Source organism: Stegodyphus dumicola, chromosome 2 (assembly GCF_044657685.1).
Source record: "Stegodyphus dumicola isolate Sdum_Otavi_A_Nest chromosome 2, ASM4465768v1".
In the NCBI taxonomy this organism is placed as follows: domain Eukaryota; kingdom Metazoa; phylum Arthropoda; class Arachnida; order Araneae; family Eresidae; genus Stegodyphus; species Stegodyphus dumicola.
The window spans coordinates 235955176-235973572 of record NC_140769.1 but is presented as its reverse complement, the minus strand read 5'-3'; the positions used below and the strand labels follow the sequence as shown (position 1 = coordinate 235973572).

Sequence of the window (18397 nt, the reverse complement as noted above, 5' to 3'; positions counted from 1 at the left end):
AGATCCTTCTGTTTCGGGCCTAGAATCTGCTGCTAAGCAGATGTATTGTTTTAACGGCAACTAGTGGGGGTGCAGTAGCACTACAGTGCACCTGCACTGCGCGAAAACCATAAAAACAATGCCTTCTTTTTTAAGGCAACATACGTAGAACATTCTTAGTTCGAGGTTTTTTTCGATTAAAAAAAAATTATTTGCTGTGCTTCCATTTTAACCTCAAATGCGTGTGTCAGTCCTAATGGCTAAAAATCGCAATGCTTCGAAAGCTGCACAATAGAACATGTGACGACTTGTTTATTTTTAACCCTCTCCCAGGAAAGTCACTAACCGTTCCAACTGCTTCTGTTTAAAACTAGGCCAAAACGAACACCAGCAAAATTTTTTACATCATGAAATTGTTTCAGAAATATTTTTCGTAAATTCTTTCAGTTTCATCATAATGTTAGTTAAATTCTAATTTAATTACAAAAATTCATAGGGCATTTTATATAATGCAAGCATTTGGTTCTTGATGAAGTTTTACTGGCTAACGAATTGCAATTATGTTTACAGAATACGACTCTTATTCTTATACTTGTCAAAGTAGGAAAATTCCTTAATATTTTTCAAGTTGCGTTAGTTGGCATTGTACCAGTTTTCCTAGAACGCCATTCTAGAAGACAAATACCATAAGCGAATATTCCATAGAAATGAGTAATTCTTAGTTAATAATGAATGATTCTCAGCTTAATGTGTTTGTAATATATCTATATAATCATAAAAACATTTCACGTTGCACTCTGAAAATAAAGCTGGTTTAATAAGAAAATATTTCTTCTTTCAGTTCAATTCAAGCCTGCAGATTCACTTGATGAAACTCATGTGTGTTCCATATTTTTTCCATAGGCGGATAGGGTTATCGAGACATTTCCCGAAACGCCATTGGCCATAGTTTCGCCTTGTCATCTGATATAGATGGTTTAAAAAACGGATAAAACTTTTATCCTAACTCTAAGATTCGTGTAGCAAAAAATAATATAAATTCGTTGGAAGGGAAATATTAAATAGCACCTCCCGCCTCCCATAAAATAAACTAATAGTAAACGTTCTGTTTTAACTCCGTCGTCGTTAGTTCATCGACAAATAATAACTGTTGGTTCAAATTATTTATTCTGTAGCATTAAAGGAGATAATTTTCATATCCCCAAATCTTAATGATTTTGTATCGATGCTCTGTTATAAAAATGACTGTATGTTTGTGCAAATCCTTTACTATTCGCCGAGATACAGACCTTCAGACAGAAGTCCTAATATCTTAATGAAGGTCGCATTCCTCGTCATATAAATTGAGCTTCATAGGAATGATGTGTATCTACACCCTTGTATCTTGGCAAACAATGTTCAATTGGAAAAAACTCCAGACATTTTTTCTAAATAGACTGCGCCCATTAGACCAGCCCGACACGCTTCTGATTCTATCTCACAGTTTCTTACATCTTTCATTATTTTAGCTTTTTTTATAGATTAGGTTTTATAGATTAGAAGACTTATTTTGCTGAAATATTTTTTATGTTCCGTTCTTCATACTGCTTCACATTACGTATCTGCTTTCTGTCTCGAAAATGGTTCACAAGTGTTCGCTTTCCTAGAGCTGCGACGAACTAATAGTTCATCTCGAGTTCCGTTCTGGCAATGGAATGAGTTGAGGGCAGGGGGTTTTCAGGGCTTTTTCCAGGTATAACACAGATACGAGAGAAAAAGACGTTATAACGAATGGTGATTTTAACGAAAATTATTTTCATATACTTTTATCAACTGGGGACTTTATATACCGATTGTTATAATAGAATGGTCATCATAATGATTTATTTTATAGAGAGCGTTGACTGTTGTTTGTAATTTAATTAGGAACGGTTGTTTGATCATGATTAAACTGCAAAAATAAAGTTTCAATTTATATCTGTTACGCTAGTTTGATTAAATAGTAAATTCTTAGTGGATAATAATGAAACATTTACAGAACATGAGCGTAATGTCAGTTAAAAATTTAAATTGTATAATATTATGTCTTTTATTCTGACATTTACTCTCTACATTAAAAATGGTTCATTATATTTTTAGTAGTATGCAATATAAGCAGTACTTGTGTTCCTTTCTTTATATTGAATTTGGATGAAAAATATAAAAAGCATGACATTTAAAAATAATTCCATCTTTTGAACTTAGGTTCAGGTATCTTCGTTTCACCAAAAGGTGTTCTGCTGAGATCAGGTTCAGTCGGTGTCAGCCTTATAATATGGGCAGGTTGCGGCATATTGTCTCTGCTAGGTAAGTTACTTTCTTTCCATATTTTAATATTTTATAACTAAAGGCGGTTCAAATAAGCTTTTATAATTTTCTAACTGAAGCTGTATATTAAAAATGAGAAAATCTTTTACAGTCTTTTAATTTCTCACTTCAAGATCGTTATCTTCTGTTTTTGAACTAAGAAGTGAAATACTTAAATTGCTAGAAGAAGAAGGATATCTACATTTTACTGAGAAAATAAAAGTTCTAAATTTGGGCAAAATAAAATTTTAATTCAACTCTTTTAATGGACATTGATTTCTTATTTATTAAAACTCACTGACGATGCATGTAGCTAAAACCTATTACTTAATATCATGTCATTCGTTTAACTGATATAATAATAATTTTATTTGCATTGACATGTCATCACAAAAGCTTGTGAAAGCAATGTGTTGCACGAAACCAGCTTATCTTTACATCTTCTCGTATGCTTCTCTGACATTAAGAAAAATAATTTTATGGAAGCCTTTGTTCTGAGCTTTCTTACATTTAGAAATAATCCTTTAATTTCTATCCTCTAACTTGCTTCCATTTAGAATACTGGAATTAAAATAAAATAAAATAATTATTTTTCGATCTCATATGTATTGGTGTTGAAACTGTCTGCACACGAAAATGGGACAGACGTTCTGGAAATTATAATAAAAATAGTTGTAAGGGAGGGGGGGAAAGATTGTTTCTAGTAACACTTATGCACAGTATTGTGTATTCAAACATAACAGAAGTAGGTAAACGTATTGATAAATTTTAATGTAATATATTAATCATTAAGACTTACCTTAGCAAAAAAAGGAATACACATTGTAAAATTATGATGCAATAATGTAAATAAAAATATTTGATATTCAAACAAACTATGAAAATTAACACAGAAAAATGCATGTAAATAATCTGCAATTAATGAAAGATTTCTGTTAAATCAATGCATTCGTGTCGAAATATATGCACACTATGTCCTGAATTCCGTCAAACACAAGTTGATACAGTGATACGTGCATTCTATTACTCAGTATAGTAGTTCACATATGTTGTAGAATGATTACCCAATGCGGAATGACACACAGGTGCAAAGATTGGTTCCGGCTCCAGCAACTTGGAGCATCAGGCCCCAGAATTAGAGAGATGATGGCAAGAATGAGCTAATTTATAATAACCGCTCAGATTCCAAGTATGGCTTGCCACCACTTCCACCCTATGTGATCAGTCTGAAGTTCGTTTTTGTAGCACGGTTTTAAAGTAAATATTTTTCTAATCAAATCACGAAAACTTGAAAGCTTAGAGGAGATCAAAAAGGCATTACCTGGGAAACCCAGGAAAACAAATGATGTTTCATTACGCTGTGTTACGCAAAAATGCCGTATCAGCATGCTTGCCAGTATACAGACGTCTTATTCAGCATTAGCTAAAAATGTATATACGTATATTCATCATGAAACAATGTGAGCTTCCGTAAGCTATCGACAATTTCTCGCCTTTTTTATGATATACAGGAAAAAATGTAATTTGTGTTAATTTAATTTATTCTATGCAGCACCATACTAACCATACTAAAGTTTTCGGCGCTAGACAGCAGATTCAAAAATTCAGTTTTTAATCTTCAATTTAACTGCCAATGAGAAGAGATTCTAGGGAGCCAGCATTAAATACAAAATTATGCTTGAAATAAATCTATAAACTTAAAGTTTTATGGAAAATCCTTTAAATTGATTCTTTACAGATGAAATTTTCATTTGTTAATCAAAGGTTTAGTAGCCTCTTTTTTGTCATAAAAGCTTTTAGTATATACTAATTTTGATATCAAAAATTATTTCTGATGAATTGAAACCTAAACTGATAAAATAATATCAAGTTTTTCTTAACCACATTTATTGTGTTAGGGTTCACTAATGTGATGTCTGTCAAAATACCTTCGAAATCATAATATTTTTTCTGAATGCCTTCAAGACTGATATTTGACAAACCATGTAAAGAAAAAAATGACTAGTGTCCATTTTTAGTTGCCTTATGCTTTCAGTTACCATAACGCACGCAATATACAAAAGCATATAACGTTATTCTAAATTTCTCAATAGGGTTTGTAGAGAATCGTTGCTATGTTTGAATTGAAACTCTAATGGCTTATTCTTCGTCGAATTTCAACTGTAAATTTAAATTATACTTTTTATTTATTGTCATCTTTGTTATTACTTCGTAATTGCAGTTTCAGGCGCATTGTTTGTAATAACTATAACCAAAATTGGGGGAGAGATGGAGACACAGAAATGTTTTCTCTTCGTTTAGTATTTTTTGTATTTATATTGTGCGTTAAAAAAGGATTTCTTTTTAAAACGTATATATTCAGGAGGGGAAGGATATTGCATAGAATCCGCGGGTGTTTTCCTTTCCAAACTAGTCGGAAGTACATTGGTGGGAAGTATTTTCTTGTTAAAGAGGACTTTGCGTCTAACTTCAGAAATTTTTTTTCGGAAAATTTTATAAGATTGAATTTAAATAATTTTCTGAATAACCGAAGTCCTACTGTATAATACGCAAAGAAGGCTTCACTTTTTTAAATTATTCGATATTTACTGAATGTCATATCTTGTCAAAGCTGAACAACTAACACTACCGCTAATGTGAATGAGAGACAATAATTTTTCAAGATAAATCTACTGTCAGTTATACAAAATTATATAGCATGATAAAAATTCGTAGAATTCTTATTTTTCAATTCCTAACTATATTTCATACCCAACAAAGCTGTATTTCATTCTGAAAACAACCTGCCTTTATGTTAGTATAAATTTTCTTCTTAAATGATTTCTCTGAATATTTTTCCTAAATTATTTTTTCTGTTGGTCACGATTTTAGAACACATATAATAAAGTTATACACATAATGTGATATAGGACAATGTATGCTGAAATTTACGTCAACTTACCATGCTACTTTAAGCTATTATTTTATAAGAAATCACAACTTAAAGCAGCATGGTAAGTTAATGTATTTAATAAGAAATAAAGCATGGTTAATCTGACCTGAATTTTAATATATATTGTTCTTTAGTTCACCTAACCGTAAGATCGCGGCCGGTAGAAAAAAATTAACGTACTCGGTATTTGCTAAAATGAACGGAATAAACGAAGGTGTTGCAAAGATATGTCAATGAAACGAAGTCTAAATCAGCGAACAGAAATCTTTAGGAAAATGTAAGATGAAATATATTAAAGTACGATTTTAGGATTATAACATATTTCTATATTATTAATTCAGAATAATTTATTTCTAAGTGTTGGTTAATCAAAAATTCTTTAAAGATAATTTTGTAAAGTTCGAAATCATGGAATAATGTAACATTTTTCAGAAATTAAAGTTTCGCAAGTTAAAATGACGGTGTTATAAAAAAATTACGAAATAATATCAGTGAATAAAAGCATCAATACAAAAAACAAAAATATAGAGAAAAATGGCCAAGAAAAAGTGTGAAAAGTTTCAGCTCGAATGAAATAAAGAAAAGGAAAAACAAATAAAGAGTGCTTCAATAAATTTATTTCTATTCTTATTACTGTTCTTCTGAGAGAAAAGCTTCGTTTGAAAATGAAATATTAGGAGCTATCTTGAAATAAGCTTGAAACAAAGTTTTGCAGTTCGTCTTTTTGTGTCACGTGACTTAATTCAGGTAGAAAGCAGATAAACATCCGAGCAGAAATGTTGAAGAATTGAATAAAAGTAGTATATATAATGCCTTTGAAGTGTAATCAAGATCATTCAATCACAGTTGTTGAAATCAAGGGTACTACTTCTGTGCAATAAGCAGCTAATTTTACTTATTCGGAAATAGTTGAACTCATAAAAGACAGTTTATTTGGTAGTTCAAAATGCAATTGATGGGAATATTTAAATTGACTGCGATTATGGATTTATCTGCTGCGTGAATAAGATCACAGGTTATGCGATCTTATGGCAGGTCCTTTAATTAAATCAAATGAACCATACAAAGTATTACGAATAAATATTCTGTGAGTTAAAACGTTTAATGATGGGCATGTAACTCAGGCAGTATGATCAATATCCTCATAAACTTCAGCACAAGACCTTTACTGAGTATAAAGACTATCTTTGAAGTCTACTAAACTCTCAGGCTTAAAAAAACGAGATGGCTGTCATAATACTTAATTAGTAGCATACTTTAGCTCATCCTAGAACAGAATATGGTGTTCCCTTTAAGAAAATTATTTAGAGAATTTCAGAAAATGTCTGCCTGATTCCAACTAAGGTTTATTAAATATTCACAACAAACTTTTGTTAAAAGAGGCAGTTTTTATCAATCTCTACGGCATACAATTTCATAATCTTTCTCAGGTATAGCTAAAAATAGACCTATACAAACTATGTAAAGCTCTTTTTTTTTTCAGTAAGCAAGCAATAACAAGCTCAGAGACATACCTTATTCAATTGCGTAAGGCATGGTTTTACACTTTTTATAGAAGCATTAGTGTAAAATCTGCATTCATATGTTTTGTATTACTTATACTTTTATACCAAATATTCAATATAGTTTTTAGCATACTAAGTCATCCTTTTATGGAGAGTAGAAACTAAACTTCCTTTCGAAATGAAGAAGGAAGAGTTCAGCAGAAATATATGGGTAGCCTTAAACTTCTCGCTGAGCACTTAGTTTAGATTGAACAAACGACTGAGAGTATTGACTTTTTCCACATGATACTAAACTTCTTTGATCAAAACCTAAAATAGAACTACTGAAAATATGTTTCAGAGATATGGTGGAAGCGGTATTGAAATTTCTGTGCCTTGAGAAAGGAATAATAAAGCGAATAGAACCCATTTGGATAGGAAAATGTGTACTTTTCTTCTTTTCACATTTTTTTTTTTTTTTTTTCAATTTCCTTTCCTGTTTCTTCGCTCTCATAGAATTAATGCCTCTCTAGCGAGATATAATAGCTGCCATTCTGTTTCCAATTTCTTTGCATCATTAGGTTATTCCTATTGTCTTTGTTGCCTTTTTAGCACATTCTAACACATGTTCAAATAAAACAGAATTTTCGTGGAACGTGATTTGACATGACCACTCTAATATCAGTGCAAACTATAATGTTGCATCTTCTAATAAATACTGTTATTTTAAAATATTTTATGCATATTAAATACTAACTCAAAACAAATAAAATATCTTTTGAATTATTTTAATAAACTTTATTTTTGTTATAAGAAGAATATATATATATATTGTATATATCCAAATATAGTAAATTTGTTTATATGAAGCATATAAATCACACATGTGTAGAACATTATAATTCATTGGTATAAAAGATTTTACATAAATACAATTCATCGATATGGAATATATAAAATTACTTAAAATGAAAACGATGAAAATTAAATATGTGGCTTTTGTTCTTATCTAAGCATATTTGTTTTTCATCCGTTTTATTCTCTCAGCTGAAAAAGGTTTCATGTGACCTTCAAAACTATTATATAATTCAAATTTACACATGCTATGACAAATTCTGTTGTTAATTATTAGTTTGGTATGTATTTTTGTAGCATGTAACAAACTAAGTAGCAACTGAACTCATTCACTGATTTGGCTCGTTGAACTAAGGTTTATGTTTGTTTAAAAAGTTTTAATAATTTTTGGGAATCTGATATATCCTCAGTTTTGTTACGATGCTACGAAATCGCTATATTTTTAAATTTATGCATAATACTCCTACACGAAAAGTTATACAATTTCGTATAAATTTGGGAAGGTAACTTTGCAAAGAAGGAGACCCACTGCTGATTTAAAAAAAAACAAAAACAAAAATAAAAACGGAAAGCCGAGATATATGAAATAATTTGTATATCTGTTATTTTTACATTATTTTTCAAATTCAATGCTGAAAAAATGAAACACAGATGAAATTTAGGAAAACATTTCTTTCTTTATGAGTCTGCATAGTTTTACTTAAAATACAAATGACAACACAATAGCCTTTCACAGCAAATAATTGTCACTTCTTTAATTATATTCACATATCATGCTGAATTTGAATTCTGAATAATATACATTACATTTTTTTATCACAGGTGCTTTGTGTTATGCAGAATTGGGAACTATGATAACAAAATCTGGTGCAGAATACAGTTATATGATGGATGCGTTTGGACCTCTACCTGCCTTCCTCTTCTCTTGGGTTTCTGTATTCGTACTCAAGCCTTCTATGATGGCTATCATTTGCTTGTCGTTGGGAGAATACGTCGTAGAGCCTCTTAATATTGGATGCGGACAAGATACGCTTCCTGTTAAGCTAGTCGCAGCATTAGCCATCGGTTAGTTTGGATGAAGTATTTTTATCTTTTATGAATGAGTTATAATTTATACAAATGGATCTTAATTAATATTTATAATTTTACCCTTTTTAGATTTTATAAATTAATTTTTTCTTTCATTTTTTGTGAGAATTAAGCAATTATATTATGGCAAAGGTAAAAATGTTATGTTCTTTCATAGTCATAACTAAAGGCACCTCATGAAGTTGTTATCACTGCTATCAGTTTATGATAGAACTTTGTAAATATTGCTTTATAATGAGAGGTATGGAATTTTCGTATTTAAGAAATAGATGCAAGTACATGCAAAATTTACTAGTGTTAGAGATAAAATGCGAAGCAATGTTCAGGAAATTTTCGAATACCATTTGAGAGAAAATAGGTATTTCAAGATAGTTTGTCTAATTCGCATGACGTTTACGATCTTGCGGCTCTCTGCATATTGTTCGTAGTCCCTGTCTCTCTTTTTTAACCTCGCCTACTGCCTATCGCTCCCCCCTTAGATACGTATTTAGTCACTTTCCTTAGGTCATTCGTCTCTTTAAACCAGTTCAGTAGTGTCACAAGTTGTAGAATTGACGCGTTTTTGTTTCCTTCCAAAATGCATATTCATTTGAATTTAGTAATTTACAGTTTTTTTCCCTCGCAAATTTTTATTGATTGATTGTAAATTTTAATCAGTATGGGTCATGATAAAAAGAAAATAATTCATAATATAAGTTTACACAAAAGGGTTTATAACTTAAACGTTACTGTATGCAAATATTGTAATGTTCGCTTAGAAGGCCAGAAAAGGGATATTTTAGAGACTCATCACTAGTGCTATTTACTTGAAGAAGCAAAATGTACCTACCCCAAGTCTGTATGAGATTAAGCGGCAAACAACAATTTTTGGTAATTTTCAATTAATAAAATGGAGAAAGAAGAATTTTCAGTGGTCTGTAAATGGAAAAATCAGTGGTCTGTAAATGGCGACACAGCCTGCGAATACATGTTGTTGTTGTTGTCTTGTCCACATTATATGGAACAATGCTTGCCCGAGCCTACTCTAAGAGAGGTTGGACTTCTATTTTTCACCTCAATTTTGAGGAAGAGCACCCCAGGGAGATCCAGGGGTCTTCTACCCCTCTCATTCTTCCACCAATTCACAGGAGAAGACTTTCGGCTCGCCGCATATTTAGAGTGCCGCCATGCCGCATCAATACTATATACATTTACAAACATCCATGTCTTATCGGGGATTCGAACCGGGGCCCTTCGGTACCGTAGCCCTATATCGTCTGACCCCTATATCGTCTGAGCCTAACCCCTATATCGTCTGAGCGACTGCGAACACATGTCAAATATGTATTTGTTGCAACTAGGTTAGTTTGGTTTATTTAATTATGGCAAAGCACATTAGGGCTATCTGCCTAAGGGGAGGGATGCCTTCGTGGAGGACGTTCTAAGGGAAACTGGCTCGTATACACGTTACACATGGGGAAAACCACGAAAACTCCCATGCAGCCAGCCCGTTTGCGGGACTCGAACCTCGGACCGAACTACCAGTGTTCAGCGACTTTACCGCTCGGCCACTGATGGGCTTGTTGCAACTACAATTTTTGTAGATTTAGACAGAGAGATATGGATTGAACTTATGTGCTCTACTGTTGCTGAATTGAGAGAATGATTAGCTTGGAGGTGGGTGCTTTGTCACTGTAGACTTCTATACTAAGTTCGCGACTGGAATAAGGTGCAGGAATATTCCCATGTCGGTAGGATAAACAAATTTAGTTGGCCAGGCCGATAGTTGCTGGTGCTTAAATATTCTGGTTATTTCCAATTTTTTAAATATAATTGGTGCTTCTGATGTCCACGTTTTTGAGTCAATTAATGAATTTGTTTTCTGGTAGCTCAGTTACGCTTGTAATATTGCTTATCTAGATAGAGATAAACGGTACTTACGTATTAACGCAGCCGCTTTGGCGCAGCTGTATTTTATGGCAGAAAAAAATGACCTTTTTGTTATAAAAATTACTTTTTACATACATATTTTATGATTCAACTATGTATTTATTCCCCAAATAATCAACAAATTATTTATAAATGGTAACTTATATATATTTACTTATAGTTTTTTCTTTTGCCCCTGGTGAAAATTTCACGGTGATTGCTTTGAGAAGAAATTCCAATTAGCGATTTTTCGGTAAATTACTATAGTGCTGCCAGTATTTTACTATAGTTTCTTCTACCGTAGGCTAATCCTACAATACATATTTTAAAATCAGGTTTAAGACAAAAAATAATCACATAAAATCGTTGGAACTTGAAATATGGCGAAAAGAAAGCATACAAAAATGGCGACGTTGGTTATTAAAACTGAAGAATTGTCATGCGCATGGTTGCCTGAAGAAATGAGCATTCTAAAACTTTGGCGATTTCTACTAAGGTGGTTGCGATAATACATAAGCACCATACAAACTACGATATATAAATCTCGTCTATTTGTGCTTTTTATTAGACTTACCTTGTATCAATACCCTGTTTGACACTGTGCGTAACTTTAGAATAGTGCTTTTGAACGAATTAAAAATGTAGCAAATAGAAATTTTTTGCAGATAACTAATCTTTAGATATCATACAGAAAATAAAAATTAATTTGAATTTTTTCTTTGTATTATTATAATTAATATCGTTTATGTATTTTTGATAAATATTTAGTAAGTAAAATTTCAAGTTTAATTAATTATTTTTATTTTGTTAAAAAATTTTTATTTTTAAGAAACATTTTCGTTTTATTAAAAACAAAAATCCACACCCGTCAGCTACTGTCAGATCGTGTATCCGGCCGTCCTCGTGCGATCTGCGTTTGAGACCATTAGATCCTCTAGCTGTGCGTGATGATTTAATAAAATACGTCCCTGGTTTAGATAATCTTCTTTCTGAGATTATTTTACATGCAAATATAACCTTACGCCTTAAAGAGTCTCCACCCATTTTTGAAATGATTCCGAGAACGAAATTGTGATCATCAGCTAAGAGCTACACACCCTGGCCAATGAATTAGAAATCCAAGATAAATATTTTATTGGACCAGCCTTTGCACGGATAACTGCTCCGATTCGTTTGGGCATCGAGTCTATATGCTTCTGGAGTGCATTTACGTCCTGAAAATACCATATATTGGCTATGCAACTTTTTAGATCTTGTAAATTAGATGGGATGGGAGAGTGCTGAAGGATGCGTCTTTCCACCACATACCACACATTTTCTATGGGGTATCTGGGATATGCGGTGGCCAGGGAAGTCAGACTGATGTTCATCGAACCAATTGTGAACTCTTCTGGCACGATGTATAGATGTATAGTCTAGCACCATGAATATCTGTCGCCATAACAGTAAAAATGCAATATTGCAGGGTGCACTTGATCTGCCAGTATATCTAGGTATCTCATGGCTGTTTGTTTACTCTCGAGAAACACCAGGGTACCACTTCCATCCCAGCAGAGCATGCCCCAAATCATGATACTCCCACCAGACCTTTGTACAATGCGAGTAAGGCAAGATGGATTCATGCCTTCATGGGCTTCTCGCCAAATTTGAGGTCTTCTATTAGTGCAAAATTAAGTATAGCGTGATTCATCAGCCACATTACCCGTTTCCAATGCTCAGATGTCCAGTGTCTTCTTTCGCGAGACCACTTCAAATGAATTCTTACATGTCGGGAAGAAATAAATGGTTTTCTCACAGGCACCCGACTATGCATTCCTATCCTTTGTAATTCTCTACGCATGTTTCGAGCTGAAATCTGTTGGGAAGAGCGTTGGTTGACGATCTGTGTCAATTGAAGCACAGCAGAGTCCCTGTTCTGCCGTACTATTCGTCGGAGACGCCGCCGATCACTTTCTTGGAAAATTGTGATCGAACCGCAGAACATCTTCTAGAGAAGGACTGTGGGTTCTGATTACAACTTTATTTTCCTTTGATATAGCTGCTTTTGAGAATCCAGTGCGATTTGCTGTCTTCGAAATCGAGGTCCCTGCTAAACTGGCACCAATAATAAGACCTTTTTCAAGTGGTGAAAGATCTGTCATTTTCCCCATTTTACTTCATTCAAAAGCATTCTTAGACCTTACTTACCCTAACATACTAAACACGTATAACCCACGTCATAAAAAAGCATTCCTAACACGCATTCAAATGAAAATCTCAAAGGTTTCTAATCCATTGGCCAATATGTGTAAGTCAGTGGTCGTAGTGGGCTATGAAACTTCTCACAAAAAGGAAGATGAGTATCTGTAGTGTTACTGCAAAACTACTGATTCCGATGGTTTGGTTTATGTAATTGCCGCAAAGCCTCGAGGGCTATCTACCTAAGGAGAGGGATGTCTTCGTGGAGGACTTTCTTAGGGAAATTTTCTCGATACACGTTACACATGGGAAAAACACGAAAACGCCCATGCAGTCCCCGACTTTACCGCTCGGCTGTTGGTGGGCCACTGATTCAGAAAAATAGCAGATTTTTTTTTGGGAGGGGTAAGAGAAAATTGTTTAGACATTGCTAGTTTTATTTTTTTCCAAGCAACATTTGGTGCTTTGAAGAAATCTGAAATAGAATGCACAAAAGAAAATATCTAATTTCAGATTTACTTTGGATGTTTTTTTTTTTTTTTTGCAAAGTAAAATGTCTAATAACAGATTATGTTCGATTCATAACTGCCTGTTGTAGGTTACTGAAAATACTTGTTGGAGACCATATTTTGCCTTACTAATGTTGGATGAATAGGGTGAGCCTCGTTAGTAACGTATTTAGAAAAGAATTCAGAGCGTTTACCATTGTAACCAAAACAAAAACAGCTTAGTTTTACACACTAAGAAAATAAAAAGTGGGCTTTTAAGATACTGAAAAGGAAGCCACAAAGACTGGCAGCAAAACTTTATTCTGCACCTTTTATAAATAGACTGAATACTTTATTCAAAGCTGTCGTTTATTAGAGCGAATATATGGCGCACGTTGTTGCTTTTTCAATGAATAGGAGGTTCACAACTCCAATATCGATTTCCTAATGAACACCATCAGTTTGGCGCACTCTGTTGTGGAAAACGACACCCGGGTTACCTGGGCGAACCTACCCCGAATCAAAAAATGCAAAACTTTGAAATACGTATCCCGCTAACTTGAGATTAATTATAATAAAATTATATACGTAGATTTAAATTAATATTTTTCAATAATACAAAAAGTATTAAAATTTATGTTAGAAGATGGATAAGCAACAGAAAGCCGTCGAGCTAGTAGTAAATTTACTGTGTCGACCGTGACAGGGCCATTAAAACCTTTAAGGTCTTGCGCTGTTAAACTTACATCGAAATAAAAGGAATGTTTTCAAAAATGAAATTGTATATCGTTATACACGGGTTCAAATTGCTTTCGTTTCTGAATTCTATCCAAAAAAATGAGTAACTGGTTTAGGAAGCTCAAATTATGCATTTTTTAACATCTTTTTCAGTCAACCATCTTCGAGGGCTTAAAAGGATGCTTTTTCGGGCTAAAAGCATCCTTTTAAGCCCGAAATTGACAGTTAATTTGAGGATAAGCCAGAATTTACTTTGGCAAACGAGCAAGATGAAGTTGATTAAAACCGCAAAATGATGTTGATGGCAACAACAGAGAAGAGTTGAAATAAATTGACTGTAAACGTGACATCTAAATCAATAAAATGAATCCTGCAATCGTATATGCAGATTATTTTGTCCATCTTTAGCCGATAGCACGCTTACATCAATTTGAAACTAAATTTTGTTTATAAAGTCATTCCAAAAGTCGAACTCATTGATATATAACAATTATTTTCATAAAGAGCTTCTAACAGTGATAAATCAAGACAAATGTTGATATTGTATGAATTCTTAAATCAACAACATTCTGTCAAAACATCTTTGTAAGATTTCAAAGTCCTTTTATTATTAGCGTGGATGTTGAAAGATATTTTAGTACCTGTAGCATCGTAGTTAAGGATGGAAAACAAAAAGATAGTGAGTCAAGAAACAATTTATTTGAGACTTAAACGACGTTATGTTTATTTTTTCCCTTTATTTCAGTAGCTTATAGTGTAAGTTTCATTAGTTTCAGCAGCTTATACGGTAGTTTTTATTTCTTTCTTAGTCTAAAAGGGACATTAGTCCAGAATGAGATATTAGTCTCGAAACGGTATTTTGCATTGAGGCGTATCAGCTTTCAAATTGTTGCTACCAAATCGCCCTATATTATAGTTAAAGAAATTAAATAATAAAAAATCTTAATGAATATACGCATGTATCTCGCATTGTGAAAAAACAACGGCACTGAGAGCCATCAAAATTTGAGTAACGCAGTCCTCTACCCGAACATGGGCACCTGAAAGCCCGCATTTAATTTCAATTTTTTTTTTTACTTATTTATTTGTTTATGTTATGAATAAATGGAAAATTTTCCTATTAGCTTTTCAATTTTGGTAAACTCCCATTTTTAAATTTAAATATTATCCCTAATTTCCATCCGGGGAGTTAGCAAGGCCCGGAGATACCTCATATGCCTAGACGCACAGGTGTCGGCCTTGCTTCAACCTATACCTGTTTAACATATCGGATATGTTCAGTTATACGGAACTGTAAAAAAACTGCGTACTTGTCCTGCATGTGCAAAACCATATAGATGACGAATTCTATGAATGGCACACGAATAAAAGTCAGGTATTCTCCTTTTTACGCAGGTGATTCTTTTTACGCTAAAGATTTCAAGACATTAAGAGATTAAAAAGACATAAAAAATTGCAATCTTACAAACATTTACAAAGCAGAGGACTGAGTTTAAAGATAAAAGGGCTTAAAGATGAAAGGGATAGTAGGAATTAGTCTTTAAACAATCCGAAAGTGATGGGAATTAAATGTCTGGAAAGAATTTTTTTTTTTAATATATAGTCTTGATAATGGTAGAAAGATCACTTCAAGAAGAGAAATAATTATTTAGATTTTTAAGTTCGTTTGTCAAAGTGGCAGGAATCGAATAAGAGTATATTGCTGACTAAATTTACAAAAGAATCAATTTCTTGCTTATATTGGGCCCACCAGTGGTCGAGTGGTAAAGTCGCTGAACTTTGGTAGTTCCGACCTGGTTTCGACTCCAGACGAGTAGGCTGGCTGTTCGACGAGTAGGAGTTTCGTAGCGTTTATATCATATCAAACCTTACTTATATAAATGAGCACAGAAAGGATGATGTGGCAAGGAGACAATATATAGTGTACGAAAAATACCTGTGTGAAATTCATAGGCAGATATCCAAACCAGTTCATCTAACAAAGGAAAGCTTACAATTTCTTAAAGAATGCACTTCCCTTCTTGGACATACCGTTAGTATATCTTGAGCACATATTTATTTTCTATTTCATTAAATACCTTATTCATTAGTTCCAGAAAGTGTACATTTTTTATATCGTCATTGTTATTGCATTAGTTTCTGTCAAATAGAGATGAAAAAGAGGAAGGAAGGTATTTGGGCACATGACGCCGAAGTTTAAATAAAAGCTAAATATCACTTGAATATGAATGGGATCTGAATTTTTGAAAGGAGAGTTTGAGGCCTATTGTAATTAATTGCAACTATCCATCATATTCGATATTTAGTTTATTTCAGTTTGTTGATTTGATAATTACCAAGTACGCAAAAGCTATTTGCATAAAGAAGAAGAATGGTTCGTGGAGGACTTTCTAAGAGATGCTCATATTTATGTTACACATTTACACATGCAACAAGCTTGTTCACCGAGATTTAAACAGCAGTTCTACTACCAGTATGCAGCAGTCTTCTCTGGTACTGTTCGGGTTAGTTCAGTTCGATACATTCAAGGCTTGAAAAGTATTTCAATAATGTTAGTCGTTCCGAAACAAATACAGTCGCTGAACACTGGTAGTTCGGTCCGAGGTTCGAATCCCGCAAACGGGATGGCTGCATGGGCGTTTTCGTGGTTTTCCCCATGTGTAACGTGTGTACGAGCCAGTTTCCCTAAGAAAATCCTCCACGAAGGCATCCCTTCGCTTAGGCAGATAGCCCTAGTGTGCTTTGCCATAATTAATTAAATACACAGAAACAAATACTATCTTAATTTGTATTATCATGAGAAATTTATTACATAATCTTAAGATTTGTTTGAGAAAATTATTCTGTGGGTTGCGGCACCGTGTTTTGTAATTTAAGCTTATGAACGCAAGCGTAAAAATAAATACATTTTTCTTCTGCTTCAGGAGTCTTTTTTAACTTCACATTTTAGTGTATGGAATATTTTAAAACCATTAATTTTTAAACAGAGCATCGTAACTTTAAAGTAATCATATTTTATTAATTTCACTCCAATTTAATACAATAATATTTCTTTCTAATGTATATTCCACTTAATAATACTACGCTTGATAAAGAATATGTGACTTCTTCTATTAGCTACTTATAAACCAAGTGATATCCTTCTTATGTGAAGCTTATTGTCATATATCTAATAATATTTTCAGTCATGTTTCTGAGTGTATTATGCAACGGTACTGATTAATATTCATAAATATTTTGATATCTTTAGGGGTGATAACATACATCAACTGCCTTAGTGTAAAGTTAGCCACAAGAATCCAGAACTTCTTCACAGCAGCAAAGTTACTGGCAATTGCTATCATCGTCGTCGGAGGATCCATTAAACTCATGCAAGGTAAGTCACGTATTTCCATAAGAAAATACTTTTGCGAAAGAATTTTGATGAATTGATGTGAAAACTTACTCGGTTAAAGTGCTATTCGGCACATAATGGTTTTGAATACTATGCATGAGCTGCTTCAAAATACACTAATCTTTGTGAAAATAGAAACACCATGAAGGAATAATGCAAATTAATCAAAACTTATAAGAAATGTAAAGACACACAAGGGATTAGAATTAAGAGAAATTTTCTGAATCTGATAACATTTCTGGTGGATTAACGAAGATAAAAAGGTCATCGTCGCTTCAAATTTTAGATACCACATTTTTACCACCTACTGAAAATAGTTTAAGCAATAAGTGAAGAAAAGATGACGTCCCGTTTCTGGTCTCAGATATCGGTAGGGAGTAGAAGTTTTACGAGTAATTCTAAAGAATAAGTACTATGTTTAAAGGATTCTAAAGTATGAATAAAAGTACTTCTAAAGAATAACGACTACGTCTAGAGAACATCGTCTTTAGAACATCGTCTACGTCTAGAGTACGTTAACTATTCTAAAGACTAACATACAGGTATCCAAGATGGGAAAAAATAATTTTAAATAACCTAAAGGAATGGATCGTGCTTGTTATTGCACATATTATACTAAATACAACTCAAAACAAACATCAATAAAATATGTTTCACATATGAAATTCCTGTACATCACCATTATTCGCTCATTAAAATATGTCCAAAGTTTTTTTATTAGTTTCGAATGAGTTTTGATTATAATAAATTTTGGTTATGAGAAACAGCAGTATATTTCTTATAATAGAAAAGTTAAAAGAAATCTTCTGATTTCGGTTTTATTTTCCCTTCAAATTCCTTATTATGAGAGCAGACTGTACATAATTTCTTAATTTATATTTCAAAATTTAATTATTTCATGCTGAGAAAATTTTTACTTTGTACGAAGCAGGCGTTTTTTAATCCTTGAATTTATTAAAACTCGTAAGGGGAAAAATCTACAAAATATTGTTTATAGATTTTAGAAGAACTCCTTTGCGACGTATTA

General features: G+C 32.9%; 1 protein-coding gene across 3 annotated transcripts in view; it reads left to right on the top strand.

The window, feature by feature from the left end:
- sbm (L-type amino acid transporter sobremesa) overlaps positions 1–18397 on the top strand; it is a 180723-nt gene that overhangs the window by 115607 nt on the left and 46719 nt on the right. For all 3 annotated transcript variants that reach the window (XM_085811910.1, XM_085811911.1, XM_035353826.2), the window contains 3 exons: positions 2203–2304; positions 8398–8640; positions 17227–17352. In XM_085811910.1, the coding sequence (XP_085668036.1) occupies positions 2203–2304; positions 8398–8640; positions 17227–17352 (471 nt within the window). The remainder of the gene's footprint in view (positions 1–2202; positions 2305–8397; positions 8641–17226; positions 17353–18397) is intronic.